At 38.3% G+C, this 26,363-nt stretch overlaps 1 protein-coding gene across 4 annotated transcripts in view; it reads right to left on the reverse strand.

Moving 5' to 3' along the window:
* Nucleotides 1-471: 471 nt before the first annotated feature.
* USP9X (ubiquitin specific peptidase 9 X-linked) overlaps nt 472-26,363 on the reverse strand; it is a 163,366-nt gene continuing 137,474 nt past the window's right edge. For all 4 annotated transcript variants that reach the window (XM_044234797.1, XM_044234799.1, XM_044234796.1 and 1 more), the window contains exons 33-45: nt 20,975-21,148; nt 18,225-18,366; nt 16,301-17,054; nt 15,611-15,734; nt 14,216-14,441; nt 13,558-13,687; nt 10,021-10,206; nt 9,120-9,340; nt 8,940-9,028; nt 5,093-5,249; nt 4,723-4,935; nt 4,284-4,379; nt 472-2,079 (exon numbers count right to left, since the gene is read on the reverse strand). In XM_044234797.1, the coding sequence (XP_044090732.1) occupies nt 1,942-2,079; nt 4,284-4,379; nt 4,723-4,935; nt 5,093-5,249; nt 8,940-9,028; nt 9,120-9,340; nt 10,021-10,206; nt 13,558-13,687; nt 14,216-14,441; nt 15,611-15,734; nt 16,301-17,054; nt 18,225-18,366; nt 20,975-21,148 (2,650 nt within the window). In that variant the 3' untranslated portion in view covers nt 472-1,941. The remainder of the gene's footprint in view (nt 2,080-4,283; nt 4,380-4,722; nt 4,936-5,092; nt 5,250-8,939; nt 9,029-9,119; nt 9,341-10,020; nt 10,207-13,557; nt 13,688-14,215; nt 14,442-15,610; nt 15,735-16,300; nt 17,055-18,224; nt 18,367-20,974; nt 21,149-26,363) is intronic.

The raw sequence follows: 26,363 nt of genomic DNA on the forward strand, positions 1-26,363 counted from the left end.
AACCATAGCCTTTTTGACAAAACATTTTCCTATTAACTAAATTGTAAAAAATACAACCAAGCTTGTGCTCATTAAATATACATGTATATAAAAAACATACAAAAAGTACAAGATTGATTATGTTAGGAAACTTTTACAGTGTCAACATCCTGTTTTCTCTAAATCTTTAGTCAAGGGCCAAAGGTCAAATCTTTTTCTGTGCACAAAAACTCGATGTGACTGAACTCCTGAATTCAGTGTCATGCCTAAGCATGCTATGCACAGAATTAATTTATTATGCAGTCCTTCAAAAAAAACCAAACCAAAACAAACAAACAAAAAAAAACCCAAAATCAACAAACAAAAAAAACCCAAAAAACCAAAAATGGACAAAAAAAGTAACCAAAAATAAAAGAGAGGGGGGGACAAACCAACCAAAAAATAGAAAACCAACCCAAAAACAAAAACAAAAACACACCACAGGACAAAAAGTTCTTCATAAATCAAATTCTATTTGTGAATTCAGCAAAATAATTTCTATAAAATAAAACAGCAAAATATTTAAATAGAATAGGGTGGACTGTATCTGTTTGCAGGGGTATTTGGTTTTTAGACAGGTTCCAAAAATTACACACATTCAAGTTACCAATTCTCTTTTAAATACAGTATTAACTGATGAGTTCCTTATCTTTAATTAAATGTTTATGCTGAAATTATGATACCTCAATCAGATTAACTAACCAGTAGTTTCCTTTTTAATCAAGACCCTGCTTCGAACATTCAAAGTTTTGGAATAATGGAAAAGGAGCTAGGACAATTCTTGCTTTCAAGTAAAACTGTGCCTGAGCAGAAACTCAGCCAGATAAGCTTGGTGCAGTGGCGCTCCAAGTACTGTGGGATTCTGGTGACTTCCACTTCACTGGGGTCCAGTGGAAGGAAAGTTCTAGAAGATTCATCTAATAAGCTCTACCAAAGAAATAACAAGCACACCAAATACAGTCTTCTATTATGCTCCAAGCATCCTGGCATAGCGAATTTTTGCATATTTGTTTTAAATCTTTAAAAATTCCCATTACTGATTTAAATTTCTTTATCCCACCCAGAGATTGAACTGTCAAACATTAGACGTAAGCAACATATGTGTAACTGAAAACCGCCTGTTTCTCACATTTCTCCCCTTGTTTTATACTTATATTCTAGGTGTAAGAAGGAAAAGCTCTGAGCAATACAGCTGTCACACTGGGACAACTGCTGTCATTAGGGTAATTTTTTCCTCATTGGCTACACTAACCTGGTGTGAAGCCATGCTAAATGTTACAGCATAACTATAGCTTCAAAGTGATTAACCTAACATCAGAATTAAAAAGGCAATGAAAAGGATCTAGAAACAATATTACATCACCAATTTTCCACATCAACCAAATAATTTAAAGGTTACCAGCCTTATATCATTGCTCATAGTAAAACTGACTCCCGTGGCAAAGAATTAACATGAAACTATTGGTGTGGCTGACATGGATGGGCTGTTTTGTTGCTGTTGGTTTATTTTTTTGTTTTTGTAAAGGAGCAGATCCAACTGCCATGAGGCAGTCAACACTGGTTGCAGAGTGCAGTGGGAAGAACAAGAAAATTAACTTTTGTAGTTTTTGTAGATCTGTGAGTCTCCTCAAGAAAAAAGTTTCTTGCTTAAGAATTAACAGTCAAACATTAATATACTATATACACCTTTGCCATTTACACATTAGCATCAGGCCATTTATTACAAAACACTATACACTTTCCACTGCAGGCGGGTTATATATTGACAGCAAATTTCTGCAGATAAGACAGTGAATAAACTCTCCACTCCATGTTGATTAGGAATAGTTTTTCTAGTTTTAAATTATTAGCCAGACACAGAAAAAGGTTGGACTGTAAGGCCTGGGTGCACAGTCTTGATGGAACTAGTTAATTATGTGCATTTCACTGATCCTTCGTCTGAGGTGGGGATACTTCTTCACTGCCTTCGTAATTTTCTTGTGCTCGTTGGCCAGTTCTCTGAGGGTTGTTCATGTGATGTGCTGCTGGGCCTGTATACGGCTGTCCATGCACATGGTTATTCTGGGAAGGGAGAAGAAATCAATGTTAGAAGTTTTCATATAGCAAACTTTAAAATCATGGGCTGAAATCTGTGGACACGTACACATTTCTTTTATTCCTGGGACTTACAAAGAGTAAATATCCTTGGGCTAATGCTGAGAAAGAAAAAAAAAATCGTTTCAAAGAGAAAAGCTACGGATGCCTGGGAGGCTCAGTGGGTTAAGTGTCTGCCTTTGGCTCAGGTCATGATCTCAGGGTCCTGGGACTGAGCCCTACATCAAGCTCCCTGCTCAGCAGGAAGCCTGCTAGTCCCGCTTCCTCTACTGTGCCCCCCTGCTTGTGCTGACAAATACATAAAATCTTAAAGAAAAGAGAAAAGCTAACCTAGCCCCAAGCCCTAAACAAAACCAGTGTAAAGCTGTATAAATCTTCAGCCAAAGTGGTTTTTAGTGCCCCAAATTATTTAAATATAAGTCCAACAAATAAGGGATTACAGTTTGTTATTGTCTATTGTCAAAAACACTCACAAAATGATCTGTGAACTAGAACCCATCTATTCTAATTCTTCCAAGCACCTGGAAGCTTCTATATGATAATGACAAATACGACTGACCAGTCATATGAGATCTGCATTAGCAACAACCTTCAACACAGAGTGGTGTTAATGGAAATGACAACGTTAAGGAAACATGGACGAGCCAGGCATGATTGATACATGAGCTTTCTCAGAGCTGAGGAAAGTAACTTTCTTCCTTATGAATTTGATTTCCTAACTTTTAAACCTGTAAACCCTCATTTTTCTGTATGTTCCCACCAGTCAAGAAGATTTTAGGCCTTTTCATTATTTGTATTATGAAAATAAATATGCTGAAGGCGCATTTTCTTTCTTTTTTCTTTTTTTTAAAGATATTATTTATTTATCAGAGAGAGAGAGAGGGGGAGAGAGCGAGCACAGGCAGACAGAATGGCAGGCAGAGGCAGAGGGAGAAGCAGGCTCCCTGCCGAGCAAGGAGCCCGATGTGGGACTCGATCCCAGAACGCTGGGATGACCTGAGCCAAAGGCAGCTGCTTAACCAACTGAGCCACCCAGGCGTCCCTGAAGGGGCATTTTCTAATTACTGAGTATGCTTCTATTTCCATCCCGCCCCTTTCTTACATAGGCTCCACGCCCAACCTGGGGCCCAACTTGGGGCTTGCACTCACAATCCTGAGATCAAGACCTGTGCTGAGATCAAGAGTAGGACCACTTGGGGCGCCTGTGTGGCTCAGTGGGTTAAAGCCTCTGCCTTCCGCTCAGGTCATGATTGCAGGGTCCTGGTATTGAGCCCTGCATCGGGCCCTCTGCTCAGCAGGGAGCCTGCTTCCTTCTCTCTCTCTCTCTGCCTACCTCTCTGCCTACTTGTGATCTCTGTCAAATAAATAAAATCTAAGGAAAAAAAAGAAGAGTAGGACCATTAACCAACTGAGCCAGCCAGGCGAGAATGCCTTAAATAATGGTTCTGAAAGTATGGCTTCCAGACTAGCAGCAGCATCAATCACCTGGGAACATGTCAGAAAGGCAGATTTTCTGGTTCCACCCTCAGCCTAAAAGAATCGGAAGCTTGGCCTGGGGCCCAGCAATCTGTGTTGGAACAAGCCCACTGGGGAATTCTGATGCTTGTTCAAATTTGAGCACCATTGCCTCAAAAGACCTGAATTGGTCACCTCTGGGTTTTAGAAAGAAAAATTATTTTAGAAAGTTTCTTTATCTAAAATTTTTAAAATTTACTGATCACACAGAAACTTTTATGGACATCTACCAAATCCTTGATATTTTTCAACAATCTTGAGTGTCAATGAAGTCTTGGTTAGGTTATGTAACCAAGAACAATTTCCTTCATTGCCACATCTAAAATGTCTTTGGAATCCATTTGCAGACTCAGCCTAACAGGCTGTCCTAATCCTTTGTACTAAATATTATCATTTAATGCTGACATCAATCGCCACATAGTTTTACTGAGTGTGAGTACAAAGACAGGCACCTATCTGACTAGGAAGACACCACAGGGGAAGTTCAAACACATCGCACTGTGAAGCTGCCCTAGCTATTCCTCTTTTGTTCATGCTCTAAAGGTAGTCCATATAATCCCTTCATTACTTTGCAATCACAACAAAAAGTTCAGCCATTCTTTAAATAAAGCATAAGAATTGTCTAGAGGATAAAAACATAAACCAACCAGATTTACCTGTTGATACTGAGATCCAGGTGAATGGGGGTATAATGGGGCATCTTCAGGTGGAGGTGACTCATGCTCATCTGGGGCATCTTGGTCATCTGGCTCCTAATTTTAAATAATCAAAGAATTATGTAGGCAAATTCATATTGAAGTTTTTCGTATCTGAAATAAAAACTTAAAAACCTACAAAACTGACTCAAGTTTCCTTTTACTGAGATAAACTGAAACAGTGAAAAAACCTGATTTGGGTCTCTTCAGAAAGACTACATGTCAGGCAATTTCAGAAATTTCTCTATAAAAGAAGGCTCCCTCATTAACTTAAGATTACATATAGTAAATACTAAAGCAAACAAAACCCAGACAGAATTCCTTGATACTATCATTAATAAACACTGGCCTATGAAGTAACAAAGTGCTTTTTTCCATTTCTTTCTTTTTCTTTTTTTACCTCCTCTGGACAGAGTTCACAAGCTTTTGCAAGTGTCATTCTAGCACTATGTGATCTCTCCAAGAAATAACCATTTGATGTTTCATTGCTCTGCACTGGAGGAGACCAGTTGTTGTAAGTGTACTGAGGGTTGCCAGTGTATGGTCGTCTTTCAAGTTCATCTCCAAGCCATTCCACTGCCCAGGTCCATTTTCTTTTAAGATCTCCGTTGCCCTTCAAAAGAGAATAAAACCATGTATGGAAAAGGTTTTGGAATATTTCTTAAAGTTAACTTAAAATAACAACTCCAATATCTCATTATATTTGTCTTTAAAACGGAATCCCTAATTCTGATTCAGATTTTTACAAAATTGTAAGAAAAAACCCTCACCTGCAGAATCTGGTAAGCAACAGGGCAATTGCTAAAAAGAGCTACCATACATTTTATACACTGGTATGCTCTTTTTTGATAGTGATTCTTAGAGCGCTGGATTGTGTCAAACAGCCCATCTCGGTCATCTGGGATTCCTTTAAGTGCATTATGAATTCTGAAAAAGAACCAAATATATAAAAAACTTGTAAAATCAAATAGAAGCCAACATTTATTGAGTGCCTACTATGTGCCACTCAATAAAGATCTCTGATGTATCATGTCATCTAATGCTGGTCAGCAGGTACTGTTAAACCTCTGAGCCACCCAGGCGCCCCTCTATGTATACTTTAAAGTGATTAAAATGGTGCATTTTGTAAGTGAGTTTTATCTCCACAAAGAAACATTACCTGTGTAGTGTGGAATTAGAAAACAAATTAAAAAACCTTATATACCATAAATTTTACTTATTAGAATGTTCCAAATCAAAATGCAAGTTTGTTTTTTGGCATTATCCGCATTCATAAAATCTGTCTGGAAATCACAACTCCAGCAATTTTGCAAGGTTTACTAATTTCAGACTAATCAATCATACAGGCTTGTTGCTGTTTAATCGGAAACACTTCAGTGTATATTGTTTTTGCTTTCAGTTTTGTCAAGTGATAAGTATTAAGCCATTCTTTTTGCCACACCACATTTTCTTCCCATTAGTTTTAACTGCTTTCAAATACCATTTTTATCTATATCATCATCTTTGCCTGCCTTGTTCCCCAATGCCTGGTAGTGCCAGGCACCATGGTAGATACCCCATAAATATTCAAACATTGCTTACCGAATGAAGCAAAAAGCTCACTATGAGAGTTTTTTCAAGCTTGGGCGAGTGACTCATAGTAACAATACTTTACTAATCCCTTTACACAAAAGTCAATTGTCCATATTTAATCTAGCACATGTGCCTTTACCATTACAGCTTGCTATATAATGAATGAAGAGAACTACAATGTAACCAACTGTTTTAATGCCGTAAGTACTTAAATATTTTTTAAGTGAAAAGAGTAGAAGTTAGACTCCATTAAAAACAACTTTTCTTTTTTTGGGGAAGGAAAGGGGCAAGGGAGAGGGAGAGAACGAATCTTAAGCAGGCTCCATTCCCAGCACAGAGCCTGATGCAGGGCTCAATCTCACAACCCTGGGATCATGACCTGAGCCAAAATGAAGAATCAGATGTTTGGGGACACCTAGGTGGCTCAGTGGGTTAAGCCTCTGCCTTCGGCTCCGGTCATGATCTCAGAGTCCTGGGATCGAGCCCTGGATTGGGCTCTCAGCTTGGCGGGGAGCCTGCTTCCCCCCTCTCTCTGCCTACTTGTGGTCTCTATCAAATAAATAAAATCTTAAAAAAAAAAAAAAAGACATTTAATCAATCAACTGAGCCACCCAGGTGCCCCTAAAAACAACTCCCCCACCCGCCTTTGAGGATTTTGTTTATTAGAGAGAGAGAGAGAGACAGACAGCAAGAGAGGGAACACAAGCAGGGGAAGCGGTAAAGGGGAAAGCAGGATTCCTACTAAGCAAGGAGCCTGATGTGGGGCTCTATCCCAGGACTCTTGAGATCATGACCTGAGCCGAAGGCAGAGGCTTAACCATCTGAGCCACCCAGGCGCCCCGCTAAAAACAATTCTTTTTTTTTTTTTTTTTTTTAAGATTTTATTTATTTATTTGACAGACAGAGATCACAAGTAGGCAGAGAGGCAGACAGAGAGAGAGGAGGAAGCAGGCACCCTGCAGAGCAGAGAGCCTGATGCGGGGCTCGATCCCAGGACCCTGGGATCATGACCTGAGCCGAAGGCAGAGGCTTTAACCCACTGAGCCACCCAGGCACCCCCTAAAAACAATTCTTAAGAAAAGTTTCAAATCCTATAATCATACTGAGAAGGGTACTGGACAGTGCTCAAAATACATGCTTACAGTTTTGGAACTACTACATTTTTTGTCTCATGAAAACTGATTTTTGGCTTGATGCTATTTTTGCAACATTATTAATGTTAAAATTAATGTTAAATCTATGATGATAACTTTGGAGATAATTTGGAAACATTCATGAATTCTGACATTTGCAATCAAAATTATGTTTTAAGCATTTTGTCACTACAGAATTGTTCTCAAGTTGCTGTTTTAGTTTATTGACAGACATTTATAAATTGTGAACTATTTCTGAAAATCAAGTATTGTACTATCATCCACATGGGGAGGGAAGTTATAAAATCTGGCAGAGTTGTCAATGAATTCCGTATTTTTTTTTTTTTTTTTTTTAAAGATTTTTATTATTTATTTATTTGAGAGAGAGACAGTGAGAGAGAGCATGAGCGAGGAGAAGGTCAGAGAGCGAAGCAGACTCCCCATGGAGCTGGGAGCCTGATGTGGGACTCGATCCCGGGACTCCAGGATCACGCCCTGAGCCGAAGGCAGTCGTCCAACCAACTGCGCCACCCAGGCGTCCCTGAATTCCGTATTTTACTAACATCTATAATTGTTGGGATCAAAGATCATTTATTAAACTTTATGGCAAAGAACAAGATGGAGGAATTCTGGAGGAAGTTTGAGTAGGACAGTTATGCTGGATAACCTCAGCTTAAAATAAAAAACAAGAAAACAAAAAACGCACTCAAATTCTCATATAATGAAAAACTAAAGTCGATGTTCATTATTCAAAGATTCTGTATTTGTGATTTTGCATACTTACTAAACTTTATTTGTAATGGCAGAAAACCAGCATGCTGCTTTTGAAAAATCTGGACCAACATGTATGTTCACAGCTGAAGTGGAACAAAGTGACACTTTGCCTTTTTTCAGCTTACATTGTAAAGGAGTGTCCTTTTTGCTATTTAGTGAAACCCTTCCTATACTGTTTGTGCTTTTTGTTGACTTCAGGGTTTTGTTGACTTCATGGTTTAAAACCCTTCCTACACTGTTTGTGCTTTTTGTTGACTTCATGGTAGTGAAGAGCTACCTAGTATTCTTCAGTGCCAAAAGGCTTCACAGAGAAAATACTGTATTAAAGAAGCTTTATTCAGGGGCGCCTGGGTGGCTCAGTGGGTTAAGCCGCTGCCTTAGGCTCGGGTCATAATCTCGGGGTCCTGGGATCAAGCCCCACATTGGGCTCTCTGCTCAGCAGGGAGCCTGCTTCCCTCTCTCTCTCTCTCTGCCTACTTGTGATCTCTCTCTGTCAAAGAAATAAAGTCTTTAAAAAAAAATAAAGAAGCTTTATTCAGACACAAGTTATTTTGAGTTCACTGTTAAAGAGTCAGCAATGTACATTAAGAAACACACATTTAGAAAAAGGTTATGTATAGATTGGCTGACAAAGATGCAACCAGAGGCTTATAGGAACCTAACTCTGTTATTTCCCCAGGAGCAATGGCTTCACATTCCCTCATTCAGTGTTCATAGTGACTTTAGAGAATATAGCTAACATGAATAATGGGAACTGACTGTACTTACTTACCTAAGGACGATTTTTAGATAACCAAATGTGACCTCATATGACTCATTCTTAAATGAATGCAATTTAATCCTAAAATAACCCGAGCACATCATTAATGAAATTAAGTTATTTACCAAAAGCCTATGCTAGTTTTTATTAATTAAAAAAAATTTTTTTGATACCTAGGAGCAAGTATGCAACGTGGGCAATGAAAAAATAAAAAGTGAAATCAAATGAGGGAAGAGGGAACTTTCTACCAATTCTTAAGCTTTTAAGGTAAAACCTTTATTAGATCTCTGAGAGGTAAAAATGTAAAAAGTGGGAGGGAAGCACTGGCTGGCAGTATCAGTTAGTTTAAAAGTTGGGCAAGTAAAAAAGAGCATCTACCTGTGAGTCTGCCAGGAGTCCTCAATCAGTAAGATTTGCAAAAGCAGATCCAAATAGGGCCGCAGTTCATAAGTGTAGGAATATGCAACCTAAAAACAGGAAAAGACACCATGAATAACTTATTTAAAGGAACAACGAATCAAATTAGAGAGACATATGAATGTTTATTGTCCTATTAACCTGCCAGAGAAGTTCACTGAGGACAGTAGATGAGAACTGAGGATTCTCCCAGCAGCAAAAACGAAGCAATTTGACAGTTTCCTCTGAGTTACTGCAGTCCTCAATGATTTTCTTCACATAACTTGTTCTCACAAATAAAATGTCTGCCACATTCTGCTGAATTGGCATTATAGGTTGTGATAAATTAGGATCACCAAAAGGATTGGGAAGAGGAGGATTACCTAGAATACAGATTTGTCATCAATGAAAAACTAATAGGCTTCTCCATAATAAAATAATATAGCTTTCACCATAGAAAACAGTGTATGAATTTTTTATTTTAGAAAAATAACATTTTAAATCAATATTCCTAAGTACCATGAAGAAAGTAGTTTTAGGCATTACAATGATCAGATAGACTAAGATGATAAAATGCAAACTTTAAATGCCAACACTGGCATATACCCTATATGAAAAGTTAAAAAAAATTTTTTTTTGGTTTGTTTTGGGAATATCTAACCTTATTTATTTTTTATTAACATATAATGTATTATTTGTTTCAGGGGTACAAGTCTGTGAACCATCAGTCTTACACAATTCATAGCACTCAACATAGCACATACCCTCCCCAATGTCCATCACCCAGCCACTTCCTCCCTTCTATCCCTCCCTCCAGCAACCCTCAGTTTGGTGAAAAGTTAATTCTTAAACTACTTCATAAAGTATCCAGTAAAGTACCCAGGAACAAGCAGAAAGAAAAAAATCCCCTTTAAACATGTGAAAAGATGTAGAACCCAAAATATTATAGATTGTCAGACTCTGGGTTTTATATATAAACATCTTCAGAATCACTTTTAACTGGGTACTATGTATGGCCAGCAGTATTTTAAAACCAATGTAAAGATGGAGCATTTGACTTTACCATTGATTGAAGACTGCATTCTTGAAGAGACATTGCAACAGCGGATCAGTTGTGACACAACGGAGTACAATTTGCCCAATTCAGCATACTGATATTTGATTGGAGGACCTGGACCTTCATCTAAAGACACAAGCATAAAGGTGGCAGGTACATTCAATTTCAGAAGTTGTGTCTTCTCTGCCACACCTACAATGAAGAAAGAAGAAGAGGGAAAAGGGGGAGAAGAATTACAAAAGAGAAAAGAATTGGGATGGTAAGGACTTCATAATAAAGCAGTTATCTACAATATTTTTCTGTAATTTTTATAACCAGAAGACCACTCTTATTTAACATTCAGAGAATGATTTAACCAGAACAAAAATCTCTGTGGTATAATTGGATTTAAGTTTTAAAACGGTCAAAGACTCGATGACATTCCAGTCAAACCAGGTATAAAGAAAATGAATGCTTTCTATGGCCTGAAAGTGTGGGGTACTGGCCTAGACTGCAATCCTCATCACAAGGGAGGATGATGAAAACTCAGTGAGAAATAAAAATTCTTTTATATATTGTCTCTCTACTTTCTTCCACAGCTGAGCTACTTGAAAACCATGCCTGAACTTGGTGCCATCTCTATTTTCTTATTTTCCCCACTCCTCAAGTCATGCCAGTTTGGTTTCTGCCCCTTTCCCGGGGTAAAGCTAAGGAATAGTTCTAAACCGTAATTGCTTCCTCTCCCTCTTGGATTCCTCTGTTTTCTTTCAGCCTCTTCTCCTTGGTCTCATTGCTAAGTCATCCTTTCTCTGTCTCTGAGAAATGGTTGCTGCAAAGTTCCCAGGCCATTATCTCGTGCTGTATGCTTTTCCTGCATGATCAAACTCACTCTAATGGCTTCAAGTTCTAGCTCTCTTTGTTCAGATGATACTAAGGTATTTCCAAGACAAGCACCTTAAGTGTTCTACCAAATACTAAACATCACTATTTGGGTATCCGACAGGCTCAAACTCAGTTTGTCCAAACCTGACTCATCACTTTACTCCCCTATCCATGTTCTTCCTCCTGTGTTATCCTCTCTCAGTACATGGCACTGCTATCTACTATCTACTGGGCATCACTTCCCATCTCTTCGGGGTTTCCCTCCTCTTAATACCCAATCACTAAGTCCTACGGACTTCACCTCTAATAAAAAGCATCAGAATCTGTCCACTTGTTTCCCCCTCATTGCCAGTTGCCCAGTACTGGCCATAATGGTCTTCTGCTACGAATCATTTTAATAATATCTAGTCTTATTTCCCTGCAATCCATTCTACATTGTAGTCTGAGTTATCCTTCTAGAGGTATGTCTATTAAAAACTCTACAGTGGCTCATCACTGACCTTAGGATAAAGTCTAGAATCCCTCATGAGGCTTGCCAGATAGCATGATCAGAGATCATTTCTAGTCTGAGTAACTTTCACTTCCTCCACACACTGAGTTTACTCCAAGTCTTTGCATCTGCTGTTCACTCTGGATAGAAACCCCAAACAACCAATTCCCCAAATCAACTTCCCCATTAAGTCTCCTGTATGCCCCAATTCTAGTCTGGTATCCCTACTACATACTACCATGTACCACTTTGTATTTTTCCCTATTATAGCCATTAACATACTTTATGGCAGTTATCTTTTTATTTGTTTCTCTATTTCATTAGACAACAGTCTGTCCTTTTTAGTGTCATATTCCAAGAAGTATAATAAATATAGGCCCACAATCCCTTATCTGAAATCCTGAGATTCAAAAAGCTCTTATCATAAATATAAACATGAATTCTTTCATTAAGTTGGTGTCAAAACGTGTTTGGTGGGAAAAGCTGGCCTGAACTATTAAGAGGCTATTTATAGTCTTCGTTTATCTCCTCTCAGGGTGACTACTCATGCTTTACTGTAGAAATATTAATGTGTATGATTATAAGGTGTTGTCTTGGACTCTGTTATAGGGATGTTGCACAACACATGGTATATATACTGCCTTACCTTTCTCAAATCCACACAATCCTGAACCCCAAAGCATATGTGGTATTAAGAATTTCATACTAAAGTATATGGCTCTGGGGACGCCTGGGTGCCTCAGTCATTGGGTGTCTGCCTTCGGCTCAGGTCATGATCCCAGGGTCCTGGAATCGAACCCCTCATCCGGCTCCCTGCTTGGCAGAGGGCGTGCTTTTCCCTCTCCCACTCCCCCTGCTTCTGTTCCCTCCTCTCTCTGTCTGTCAAATAAATAAGATCTTAAAAAAAATTTATTTATTTATAACAGAGACAGCAAGAGAAGGAACACAAGCACGGGGGAGCTGGAGAAGGAGGAGGCGGCTCCCCGCAGAGCAGGGAGCCTGGTATGTAGCTCGATCCCAAGACACTGGGGATAATGACCTGAGCCAAAGGCAGATGATTAACGACTGAGCTACCCAGGTGCTCAAGGTGTCCCTCTTTTAAACTTTTAAAGAAGTTATTCAAATCTGGCCAAATACTCATTAGCACTTGAGATTTTAAATGGAATGCCTCAATAAATTAATCATTTTGGGAACAGTGCACTGATACCTGATTAGTAAGAAATTTTTATAATTTGAGGGGTGCTTGGTTGGCTCAGTTGGAAGAGCATGCGACCCTTATCTAAGGGTTATGGGTTCATAGTCCTACATTGGACACAGAGATTACTTAAATAAAACATAAAGGAAAAAAAAAAAAAACAGAAAAAGAAATTTAATAATTGTAATCATAGGAAATTTACCACCCCATACAAAGCCAATGAACAGACACCAAATGACAATGGAAGGATTTGTGACAGTATCATCTTCTCATTCAACAAACATTTATTGAGTATCACTGTACAAAAAATGCTGATCTCTGCAATCTCACTGGGTAGCAACACAAAAATGTGAACACAATACAAAACAACAGAAGTAGAAGACAACGTATTTTTAAGTATTCTGGGATCACTGATCAGATGATGTTAGAAAGGTTAGAGAAGGAACATGTTAAACAGAGGTAATAACAAATAATAGGGTAACTGAATATGTATATTATCTGTAATTTTAATTTAGTTGACTTCAATAAAAACTTAGTTCAGACCAAGTCCTTAACTCAAACTTGGAGGAGTATCACAACTACCCAGGGACTTTTTGAAAATGTGGTCCTTGTGCTAGCTCTGAGAATTCTGATTGAGCTGGTGTGGGATGGGGCCTAAGAGTATTTTCAAATCCAGACAGATTTGGCACTACTGTTTTAGGAGATAAAAAAACGTGATTAAGACACAGATTCTGGGGGTGACTGGGAGGCTCAGTCTGTTAAATGTCCAACTCTTTGATTGTGGCTCAGGTTTTAATCTCATGGGTTTCTCTCTCCCTCTGCCCTTCCCCCTACTTCCTCTCTCTAGAAGAGACAGATTCTGGCCCCTATGTACTGCAGAGATATGCATAAATAAAGTACAAGGTGAAAAGTGCAGTAAAAAAGGTGTCATCATTTGACTTAGAAGACTTTGCCACTTAATACATTAAAACAGAATTATAGGGATTTAAATTCTTACCTAAATTGGCATACATTACAAACAGATTGAAATACTGCTGCAAATGACGCCCATGCTCTGAAACTTCCCTTCTCAAGAGATTGAGAACTGCCCTTAGTAGGTGATCGCTTAGGCTTAAATTGTCATAAGCCTGTAAAGGATAAAACATTGGCTATTTTCCAGTGACAAGATATAGGTACAGTGTAATACATAAAAAGGGGACACACACCCATACCCACCCACGATAAATATAAGGCAGAAATTTTTAAAAGGACTAATCACACAATGAACAATTAAAAAGGGTTGCTTTTTAGAAAAGGGAATGAAGATCTGAGGTAGATTTCATCTAGAGACTTCATCATGATGTTTTAATTCTTAATAAATGGAAGTCCATTAAAAAAAAACTTTACAAATAATCTATATAATCATGTGTACAATTAAGCCACTGCTTGTAACTGAATGAACACAGAAAATTCTGTGGTTGTTAAAGAGCTAATAATTGCTATTCATTGCTGCAAAGTACTTTTACCGAACTCCTAGATAACAGATGGTGTGGGTGTGTGTGCACACACATCTGTTCGGTAAACATATCAAACAGATGTACATGTATTTGTGACTTTAACTTCCAGGGAAGAGATCTGTAAGCATTTAATCACTAAAAAGAAAACCAGGCAATTACCTGACTAGAAGGTCCGGGAGATGCAAAAGGGGAAGGACACGGCCCATCTTGCAAGGAAAAATGTGCAATAAAAACTATAAGTTTTGCAAATGCACCCCTTACTTCTGCACTGGGGCACTCCAGAAGGTATTCAGAAAAGCGATTTGAAACATTAAAAAGGACATTGTGAGCAAACCAAAAACGGACATTCTTGCTGTGACGAAGGAGAATACACAATGCATCATACCTAAGACAAAACAAAAAAAAATTTCGAATGTCAATTTACTGTGTTTTGTATGTAATACAAATATGAGTCTCTATGAATGAAATAAAAATCAAAGACCCTCTTTTACTTCTGAAGGGAAAGAACCAGCAATGGTTGCTTCTAGTACCAACATTAAAAGAACAGATGACTACAACTTGGGGCTCTTCTCAAAGACTGACAACACAGAGATGAAAGCGTGTCCAGTCCTCTACAAACTCATTACCGAACTCTTTCCAGATTCAAGGACAAGACAATCCCTTCCCTAACTTTCCTTGAATATCTTACCACTGGAGGAGTACATAAAAATTGTTCAATCAGGGGCGCCTGGGTGGCTCAGTGGGTTAAGCCTCTGCCTTCAGCTCAGGTCATGATCTCAGGGTCCTGGGATCGAGCCCCGCATCGGGCTCTCTGCTCAGCAGGGAGCCTGCTGCCTCCTCTCTCTCTGTCTGCCTCTCTGCCTACTTGTGATCTCTGTCTGTCAAATAAATAAATTAAATAAAATCTTTAAAAAAACAATTGTTCAATCAAGGTATTATAATGGTCTCTATACTCTCACAATCTGAAACTTAGGACACTCATTTTATTTGTCACGTTTTTAAATCTATGACAAAATTTAATCTAGGGAAGTTAAAACTACTAATTTCTGGATTAAGTAGCTCAGACTTTTTAAGGATTATCCTATAATCTTTTGTACTGGGACATCAAAGATAGGATACAAGGTAAGAGAGAGAGAAGCCAGCTTCAGAACAATGAAAGGTCATGTTTAGCATAAGTTAATTATTTTAATATCATCTCTCTCACTATTACTATCAAGAGTTTTTGGGGATGCCTGGGTGGCTCAATTGGTTTAGTGACCACCTTCAGCTCAGGTCATGATCCTGCAGTCCCAGGATAAAAGTACCACATAAGACTCCCTACTCAGCAGGGAGTCTGCTTCTCCTGCTGATTTTTCTCCTCTTCATGTTCTCTCTGTCATAAATAAATAAATAAAATCTTAAAAAAAAAAAAAAAAAAAAAAAAAAAGAGTTTTTGTATTTTGCTTTCCAGATCTGAAACAAGATAATCGTTGATTTGGAAAAAAAATAAAGCAATATATTAAAGAATCAAACTAAATGCTAGGATAATAGGAATGAAAACCCAAAGCAATGTACCAATCACTGGCAGAGCCACGGACGATTTTCTTGGTGTGAAATCCTGTGGTAAAAAGGAACCTAGCAGCAAGCTGAATACTAATCATAGTGATTTCTTCTGCTTCAGGCAACAGGTGATCTTGCCCTATAAAAAAAGGCAGACACATTAAAAAAATTATTTCTATGTCTAAGCTCTATTTTCAAATAAGTCTACATTTCCACTGATTTCTAGAAGTCCTAACTTTGCTAACTACCCCCTGACCAGCTACTTACGAAATAATTCTTAGTTCAGTAAAGGATGTTTCAAACTAATGCTTGAGTCAAAAACAAATTGTTATAATAAACAAAAGCTCCTCTGTTTCCAAACAGCAAGACAATATATACCGCTCAAAGGTAACAGTTATCTGAAATATGGCTTTGAAACAGCCCAAAGTAGGGGTGCCTGGGTGGCTCAGTTGGTTAAAGCCTCTGCCTCCAGCTCACATCATGGTCTGGATTGAGCCCCGCATCGGGTTCTCTGCTCGGCGGGGAACCCGCTTCTCTCCACTCCCCTCTCTGCCTACTTGTGATCTCTGTCAAGTAAATAAATAAAATCTTAAAAAAAAAAAAAAATCCCAAAGTAAAAATGCAAATATGTTGATGCTTCTAAGAAATCTTGCAAGTAAACTAAGAGTTACGCTTTTACTAAGAAGCTAAACTCTTGATACTTACCTGGTGGAGGATTTAAGTAAACACCGTTACACGTAAGCAGTTTTTTCATGAACTGAAAATATTCTAAACTGTACTGCATTCGGTTATGCATGAATTGCACATTCTGCTTCCGTACACTTCTCTCGATGGCTGATGGCATAATAATCTGATGGGGTCTTGTGGTGATAGCAAGCTCAGATATGTATCTTATCAACTCATCGCCCTGGTCTATAGTATCCAATCGTTCATAAAAAAGTATGTAAGCATTCCACCACCTTTTCTGGCGCCTGTAGGACATGCGCTTCATCATGTGATCAAATACCTCTCCCATATACTCTCCGCCAAAACACTGGTTTTTCATTTCTTCATCGTCATCCATTTTACACTCTGTTACATCTCCATCGTCAAATTTATACCAGCGATTTCTCTCACCATCTCCACCATTCCTTTGAATGATGTAAGAATAATAATGTCCACCACTTGCTTGGCCACTGTGTACCAGCACGCCCACGAGTCTGTATTTCGTGCTTCCTGCCGTCTCACTTTCAGACTGCTCATTCTGCTGTATCAACTGACTCTCTGGGTTTACATTATCTCCTTCCAGCTTTGCAACACCTGCGACTGTGTAAGGTTCCATGTCCAGCTCTCGAGGAAATTCAAAATAATCATTGAATTTGATTGCACATTCTCTTTCCCAGTCATAATCGAATCTTTTCAGTTGGATAGCAAGAACGGGAGGTAATTTTTTAATTAGCAAGCGCTTTACGGTATCAACCTAAAATAAACAGAGCAAGTTACTAGATGTTCTTCTATAATCCACTGCACAAAACAAACTATAAACCCGTATTATTAAATTCTCATGAAGACTAACTGGAGGTTCTAAGTGTAAACAAACACACCACAATGAATATAATCAAGGTAATTCTGTCACAGTGGGCATTTCAAAAAATGCTAACTAAAACTAACAATATGGAAAAAGCAGATGCCATTTGTTACAAATTGCGAATATTAGTGACACTGACATTACTCACTGCCTGGATTCTGTATTGTCATTGCTATCTCACCACTGTTACTTGTTTAACATTTACCGTTAGGCTAATGAAGGTATGCTCTGTTTGGAGCAAGCTAAAGAAATACAATAGCAGCTAATATTTATTGGGCCATTAGGTGCCAAGTAATATGCTAAGTACTGCCTGAGTAGTAATGAGGATGAGCAGGAGCACCAGAGAGACTGAGTCACTTGCCTCAAGTCTCAGAGCTGGTGGCGGTGGGGGGGGGGGCAGTCCAGCTTTACAGCTCACACCTCAGCCTCTAGACTTTAATACCTCTTCAGGTGGTGTGTGAATGTCAAAACGATACAGGCTGACTTGGAGGTGAGAGAATTTGGGAGCCCAGGAAGACAGTCGTTATTTATTGTCTGTGTAGACGGTCTCTCCCTAAGAGCTGTTAATTGCCCAAAGATAAAACTTTTTCAAGTGGGTCTAAAAACCTGATCCCATTAGTTTAAAAACACAGTGGTAGAAGAAATCTTATGGCACCAAATCGAGTAATGCAGGTTTCAGTAAACTTCTTGGTCAACTGAACATGACGGGAGAAAACGTTTTCTTGTCAGCGCTATAGCTTTGGGGTTCAATAGCAGTTTGGTTGGGCATGGATGGCAAGTGACTGTGGAGCTCAGACAACAGAAAGTGATAGTGAACTATTATGACTTCTAAGATGTTTGCTCTTATCTACTGGTTTCCTTAGCCCTGCTGTCACTACTTTCTCTCAATTTTCTTGCCCTGAAAACCTTTGTACCAGTTACCTTAACTACCTTCTGCTACCACTGTAACAAAGCAGGGTAGGGAATGGGAATAAAAATAGATAGATACATAAACCAAAGCAATGAACTTTCAAGGCCATTAAATGTAACTACAGTTACTTAAAAAACCTGGACAATTCATACCTTTTTATTGCATTTTTCACAATGATATGCATTTGCACCTTCTAATAAATCTCCTTTGACATATTGTTCCAAAGAATCAAGAAGATTTTGGTGATTTCTAATGTCTACATTCAAAGTCGTAAAAGATTCTTCACACTCGTATCTAAAGATATTAAAAAATCATCAAAAAAGATTTCTTAGTTTTCTCAACATTTTTATAGACTTAATGAAAGCTATATCTGCAATATTTATAATATGACATGAAACCTGTACAAAACAGAATGTCACCAATAAACTCTGACACATTTATTTGGCCACTTACCTAGTGCTGGGCATACATTAGGTTGTTTATGCCCATATATACACCAGTTTCTCTGTCTTCATGACAAACCTGCTAGAGAACTAACACCACCTCCACTTCAGAGATGAGGGACCTGGGACTTGGAAAGGTTAATTTGGTCAAGATTACTAGGCAAAATCACGTTTTGAAGCAAGGTCTGTGCTGCTTCATGGCTTAAGCTCTGTACCATCTAACTGTGCTGCTTCCATTGTCATCTAGTTAGGCTAATTCATGCCAAGGCCAAAGCATGAATTCATCAACTTCTGAAAACGGTATTTTAAACTATTAATGGGCTGAATTTTTAAATGGTCATTCTTTTCTGTAATGGAAACCTCAGTATAGCACAAGTTTGAACAACCAGTCAACAGGAGATAACCAATTTGAGTAGGAGCCAGAATCCCATCCTGTGGCAATTTTCTACCAAGGGAAATTTCAGATTTCTGATGAGACACATGCATAAACTCAGAACATGGGATGTGGGGAATACACTTTCAACCATCAAATTTATTCATTCAACAAATACATTTGGAGGGCCTTCCATGTGTGAAAAGTACTCTGGGATAGTCAATGTTGAAGACAAGTTCCTCATATTTAGGGCTTTTCAGTTTAGTTATGGGAAAAAAAGGTATACAATTTGTAAGTGGCATGAATGGAATATGAAATAGGTATTAAGACTATTGTTACTATGATCTGGGAACAACCCATAAAAGAGAAAAAAGAAATCAGAACTTATGACTTTGCTTAAAAAAAAAAAAAAAAAAAAAAAGGACATTCGAAGATGAGAGCAAGCCAGCAAATTTTTTCTATAAAAAAAGCCAGATAGTACTTATTGCAAGCTTTTTTGTGGGCCATGACGTCTCTATGACTCTGCTATTATAGGGAAAGCAGCCAGAGTATGTTTCAGTAACACTTTTTTATTAAAAATAAAAACTGATGTGTGGCTGGATTTGACCTGTGGTGCACTGTTTGCGAACTCCTGATCTAGCAAATAATCCTGTGGAACAGATAGACTTGGGACTCTTTATGTAACCTTCTGGCATGTAATGTGAATAGGCCTCGTTTAGTTGTGGAGAAAGTATTTGAACTTCTGGGATCTTAATTATAATCATGCTCTCTGGACACTGTCACTTATTAGCAAAGAAAAGCAGTAATTTCCAAATGACTTTGAAAATTGTCTAAAACAAAGCAAGAAGGACTGATTAGAATAAATGACCAAAAAGTTGGCTTATTTTATCAGTAATTAAAATCAAAAGGTTAAAATGACAGTTTAGTTGTCCACCTAATGCAAAAGGTCTTTTAAAACAACCAAAAGTTACTGGGGGTGCCTGGGTGGCTCAGTGGGTTGGGCCGCTGCCTTCGGCTCAGGTCATGATCTCAGGGTCCTGGGATCGAGTCCCGCATCAGGCTCTCTGCTCAGCAGGGAGCCTGCTTCTCTCTCTCTCTCTCTGCCTGCCTCTCCATCTACTTGTGATTTCTCTCTGTCAAATAAATAAATAAAATCTTTAAAAAAAAAAAACAAACAACAACCAAAAGTTACTGTACAGGCTACGTGAATAATTTCATGGTCTTGTTCTGAATGAATGGTTTAACCTCACGGTAATTTCTCATTTATATAGCATTACCTCTGTCAATCATTTCCCTTTGATCAAAAATGAAGCACTCCCACCAGCCACATACCTCCTGACTATGTAATGCTGTTTGGGCTTATAGAAAATAGCATCGTACTGTGATATTTTGGCGAAAAGTGATTTCAAACCACCAGTCATCAGTAACATGCAAGAGAAGTTCCAAAGTAAAACTTCCATGTACTAGGCATAAACGTGTATCTACTACTAGTAGTGAAATTTAATAGTCACTTAACTATTTTCAATTAAGAGTTCTTAATCAAACAGTTTCTCTTTTAAGTAAAAAACAGTTTGTTCAGTCAACTCTTGCTATGTTTTGTGTTGAAAACACACTTTAAGGATAATGACAATTAATGCTATTTTAAAAATTAGTATTTCTCTTATATAAGGAAATTGTACTCCATGTCTATCATCTTCTAAGCTTAATGTATTTTTAGTATTTTAATTACTTTAGCTCTAGGATAAAGGGCAAATTTATGAGTAACACCTATAAGCTATATATATGCAAAATGCCATTTCATTTCCCCAGTAATGATCATACATAAAAGAGAGCCAAAGGTTATGTGACCAAATCAACCCCCCCCAAACCAGAAAACAAAAACCTCCATGAAAACACCACCAACCATCACCACCACCACCACCACACACAAAACCCAAACCTACAACAGTAAGGTACAAAGTGTATAATTCATCCAGTCTCAGGTATATAGTTAAATTGGTGGCATACTCCACTTTAGTACACATTAACTACTAATAAATACTTTATTTTTTTAAAAATAAACAGTACAACTTTAATCAGCACTTACCTATGTGGGCAGCCCTGGCAAATCTTCTGATCAGCAAAGGACCCTCCTAAGACTTTACTTAGCATAGCTGGATGTCCCAAGGCTTTCAAAGCTTCATCTAAACTATCCACCAGTGAATTAAAAAATTCTAAAGCATCATGCTGTTCACGCAGATTAACAGGCTCACCCCAAAGCCTAAAAAATGAATGGGAAAAAATATAGTATTTTCTCAGAAAATAAAGCAATACAACCACAAATGACAATATATGAACAGTTTTTTGTTTTAGTAGGAAAAAAGCAAATGCTCTTTATGTGTAGAGCGCGGTGAGAGACACAGTGAGGCTCATAGTGCAAGTGGAGCTCTGTGCCATGAGTCACTATGAAACTGCTGGTGTGGTTGATGGTTACTATGGTTCCAGCACCTGCGGCTGCTTTATATAGTGAATCTTACTCTTATGTAAATGTTATAATCACTTTTTGTTTCCTGTTGCTTAAATTTCAGGTTACAGATACAGTGCAATGATTTATTTACTCTTAATTAAATCGCTTTTTCCGGGGCGCCTGGGTGGCTCAGTGGGTTAAAGCCTTTGCCTTCAGTGCAGGTCATGATCCCAGGGTCCTGGGATCGAGCCCCACATCAGGCTCTCTCCTCCATGGGGAGCCTGCTTCCTCCTCTCTCTCTTTCTGCCTGCCTCTCTGCCTACTTGTGATCTCTGTCTGTCAAATAAATAAATAAAATCTTTAAAAATAAACAAACAAACAAATAAATAAATAGCTTTTTCCAAGTGAAAGGAAAAAGCTATGACTTGTTTTAGAGTTGATCTCTTTTGAGTAATCTGAGGACTTAAGTTAGATAAACTTTCAATTGTGTATACCACAAAAATGAGGACTGACCACTAAAATCCTAGGCACTCCTGGAAACTATCAGTGACATCTAATTTTGTATTTACAGTGACGACATACATCGATTTTTTAAACACTTTTTCTATGTAGAAAATAATCTCATTCCAATCGTAATATTTTTTAACTTTTTTTTTTAAAAAAGATTTTATTTATTTATTTGACAGAGAGAGATCACAAGGAGGTAGAGAGGCAGGCAGAGAGAGAGAGAGAGAGGGAAGCAGGCTCCCTGCTGAGCAGAAAGCCCGATATGGGACTTGATCCCAGGACCCTGAGATCATGCCCCGAGCCGAAGGCAGTGGCCCAACCCACTGAGCCACCCAGGCGCCTTTTTTTTTTTTTTTTTTTTTAAAGTAGGCTCCATAAACAGCGGGGGGACCAATGTGGGGTTTCAACTCTTGACCCCGGGATCAAGACCTGAGCTGAGATCAAGAGTCAGACACTTAACAGACTGAGCATTCCAGGTGCTCCTCCGATTATATTTTAAACTTAACTTGATATAGTGAGTTTAAAATAAAACACATGTTCTTGTTTGTTAAAACCAACTTGGTTCGTTACTGGAAATGACACCAATCCATTCTATTAATTTTCAAATTATGGTTGATTCCCCATACTTTCAAACATGGAGTCAACCATTAATTACAAAAGAGAAAAGATGAACAGATCTGTAAGACACCAAGTTAATATCACCATTATCAGACGAACTGATATGGTGTATTTTCCCAATGCAATGCAATGAGAAGCACATAACACCACCTACTGTGGGCTTTCTTGCCAAAAACATTTAACCTGAATCTTATCATGAGGAAATAACCACACAAATCAAAATGAGAGACGTTCTTCAAGACAACCAATCTAGGCTCTAAAAAATTTCAGTGCCATGTAAGTCATGACAAGTTAGGGAAATTATTTTAAAGAAAACTAAAGAGGTAACAACCAAATTATTTTGATTCCTTTCAGGATACCAGTCTGAGATAGGAAAAAACAAAGAATATCTTTGGGAAATCAGAATATACACTGATGAGTATTAGACATTATTATTTCTAAAAAATATTCAAATATTTATTTTCCACTCCTTTTCAAGTAATCTCCATACCCAATGTGGGGGCTCAAACTCGGGACCCTGAAATCAAGAATCGCATGCTCTACTGACTGAGGCAGCCAGGTATCCCCATATTAGGCATTATTAAATCACCATTAAATTTCATGGAGTGTGATAATGGTATTATATGTAAGCAGAAAGTGTCTTTATTCTTAGAGGATACATACTGAAGCACATGTAGGTGCGTGGGGGTAAAATATCATGTTTACAACTTACAATCAACTGGTTCAGAAGAATCAAAACCCAAGTACAGTTGACACTTGAACACAGGTTTGAACTATGTGGATCCACTTACACATGGATATTCCCGCCATACAGTACAGTACCATAAATGGATTTTCTCTTATGATTTTTATTTTTTTTTCCAAAATCTTTATTTATTTGACAGAGAAAGAGAGAGAGAGACAGCAAGAGCGGGAACACAAGCAGGGAGACCAAGACGGGGCTTGATTCCAGGACACTGGGATCATGACCTGAGCTGAAGGCAGATACTTAACGACGGAGCCACCCAGGTGCCCTTCTTAAGATTTTTAACATTTTCTTTTCTCCAGTTTACCTGATTTTAAGAACATATTCTTACATATAATATATGCATATAATACATATAACATACAAAATGTTAACTGTTATGTTATTGGTTAAGGCTTCCAGTCAAGAGTAGTAGGCTCCTCAGTTTCAAGGACACCAAAAGTTATACGTGGATTTTCAACTGTGAGGAGAATCAATGCCCTTAACCCCCACATTGTTCAAGGGCCAACTGTATACATATAAGCAAGACTGGCAAAATGTTAACTGTTAAAACTTTTTAGAGTATAACATAAAAGGTAATCACACTGGACTAATTTGGCACCTTTTCCGCCGGTTTCAAATTTTTCAAAATAAAAAATTGGGTATGTGGTAGGGAATGTGGTCAACTAACCCACACATATCAGGAGTATATTGTGTGACTAAAGTGAGATTCATCCAGAAGTGCTAGTCTAGATAAACTAGAAACTCCAGTAGCATAGGAATCATTTTGAAATAAAAAATCCGAATGTATTGTTAAGTGAGAAAACTATTTATAACTGAATGACAAATTTTAAGCTAGAAACACAGAAAGTATGAGAGTAATTTGGAAGAGGAAGAACAGAAATGTTTTAAAAGCCTTATGGCCGAGATGTGACAAACTGGGGAAAGAAAGAACTGCAACCGAGAGGAGAGTGAGGGGTGTGTCAGGTGATGTCAGTAAAAGCAGAGCTGGGAAGGAGGGTGGTGCATGCAAGCCAGTAGTATGGATTAAGCAGGGGCCTAGTTAGGGGAATCAGAGGAATTTATATGGTGAGTCACAAGAATGCCATTATACTATAAAACAGTGGTTTCAAAAGCAATCTAAATAGTATCCTTGTAGGGAAAGGAAAGCTGCTCTGACAGAAGCAGGGAAGGCAGCCCCAGGTGGCAGTGTCAGGTGACCCTCTGCTTCCCCGACACTCACCTGACAGGATGAGGCCTTGAAATTCCCCGGAGTTTTATTTAAAAACCCACAGCTATAAAGGATTAGAGCCTTTTTCATACACAGTAAGAAGTTAAGGTTGTACTGTGGTATTTAGTGCATGACACGTAACAGGCAATGATTTAAAAAATTAAGAGGGGCGCCTGGGTGGCTCAGTCGTTAAGCATCTGCCTTCAGCTCAGGTCATGATCCTGGGGTCCTGAGATGGAGCCCCTGCTCAGCGGGAAGCCTGCTTCTCCCTCTCCCACTCCCCCTGCTTGTGTTCCTTCTTGCTGTGTCCCTCTCTGTCAAATAAATAAATCTTAAAAAAAAAAAAAAAAATAGAATATAAAAAAAACCCAAGATCAAGATATAATTGAGAATTTTAATTAAAAAAAAAAAGTATTTATTCCATCTTTCCTAGAAAATTATATATTAGGGTAGCAAAGTTGTAAAATCTATTCTGGCTAGTAAATGCAAGAATGATTTAAGGAAAAAAAAATGAGACTACCACCATTCTGTAATCCTGATGAAATACTCTAGCCAGTGATGATCAATGGCTGTGATCATGGGATACAGACATCACATACTTCTCCCCACTGATGTAAACATTACCGTCTATAAAGTAGCTTTGCCTATCATTTCAAAAAAAAAGAAAAAAAGAAAAAAAGAAAAACACCTCGATCTCATCAAGTCTCTAGATCTCACTCCTTATTTATAGGAAATACAGCAGACTAAGGAAAACAGAAAATACAAAAATACCACAGGGATCCTATCAATAAAATCCAGATGGTTGGAAACTTTACATTGTAAACTATCTACTTTCCCCCCAAAAACAGCAAGGATGTTGTTTTTAATGGTAGGCCCCATCAAGAAAAATGATGAGACTACAAGGAGAGTCATAGCAACATTTGAGGTATATGGACTTCATTTGGATCCCAGTTTCAAAAAAATACATAGTAAAAATCAACTGTGAGAAAACTGAGTAAATATGAACACTAATAAGGATATTAAGAATTAAAAAAAAAAAGTTATTTATTTGACAGATAGCGATCACAAGCAGGCAGAGAGGCAGGCGGGGGGGGGGGGGGGCCGCAGGCTCCGCCAAGCAGAGAGCCCGACGTGGGGCTTGATCCCAAGATCCTGGGATCATGACCCAAGCCAAAGGCAGACTTAACCCACTGAGCCACCCAGGTGCCCCATGGGTATTAAAGATTTTTAAAAGACACTGTAATAGTACCATGGTTAGGTTTAAAAAAAAAAAAAAAAAAAGTCACCAAAGATACACACTACAATATTTATAGATGACAGTGTGTGAGATTTGATTCAAAGCAACTGCAAAGTACATGGGAATGTAGATTAAAAGACTGGGCACGAGTCAACAACTGCTGAGGCTGGGGGATGAATATACATGGTTCTCCCTACTTCTCTAAATTTGAGAAATTTTCAAAATAAAAATTATTTTTTAAAAAGTTTTAAAAAATTTACTTGACAGGCAGTGAGAGAGCACAAGCAGGGGGAATGGGAGTGGGAGAAGGAGAAGTAGACTCCCCTCGGAGCAGGGAGCCCAATGTAGGGCTGGATCCCAGGACCCCGGGATTGTGACCTGAGCTGAAGGCAGATGTTTAACTGACTGAACCACCGAGATGCCCCCAAAACAAAAAATTAACATCTTAAGAAACTAAAGAATGCTGCCTCTCCAAATTACGACACTTTCTACCTCTGACTCTGAAGACAGAGTAAAACACTAAGGAGTAAAGTTTGATTATTACAGCAGACTCCTGAATAATGAGGGGTGCTGACCCCCATGCAGTAGAAAACCTGTAACTTCTGATGCTCCAAGACTTAACTAGGAGCCTACTGTTGGCTGCAGGTTTTACCTATAAAATAAACAAGCGAGTAACACATATTTTGTATGTGTTATGTATTATATTCTGTAT

This window comes from Neovison vison, chromosome X (assembly GCF_020171115.1).
Source record: "Neovison vison isolate M4711 chromosome X, ASM_NN_V1, whole genome shotgun sequence".
Taxonomy (NCBI): Eukaryota; Metazoa; Chordata; class Mammalia; order Carnivora; family Mustelidae; genus Neogale; species Neogale vison.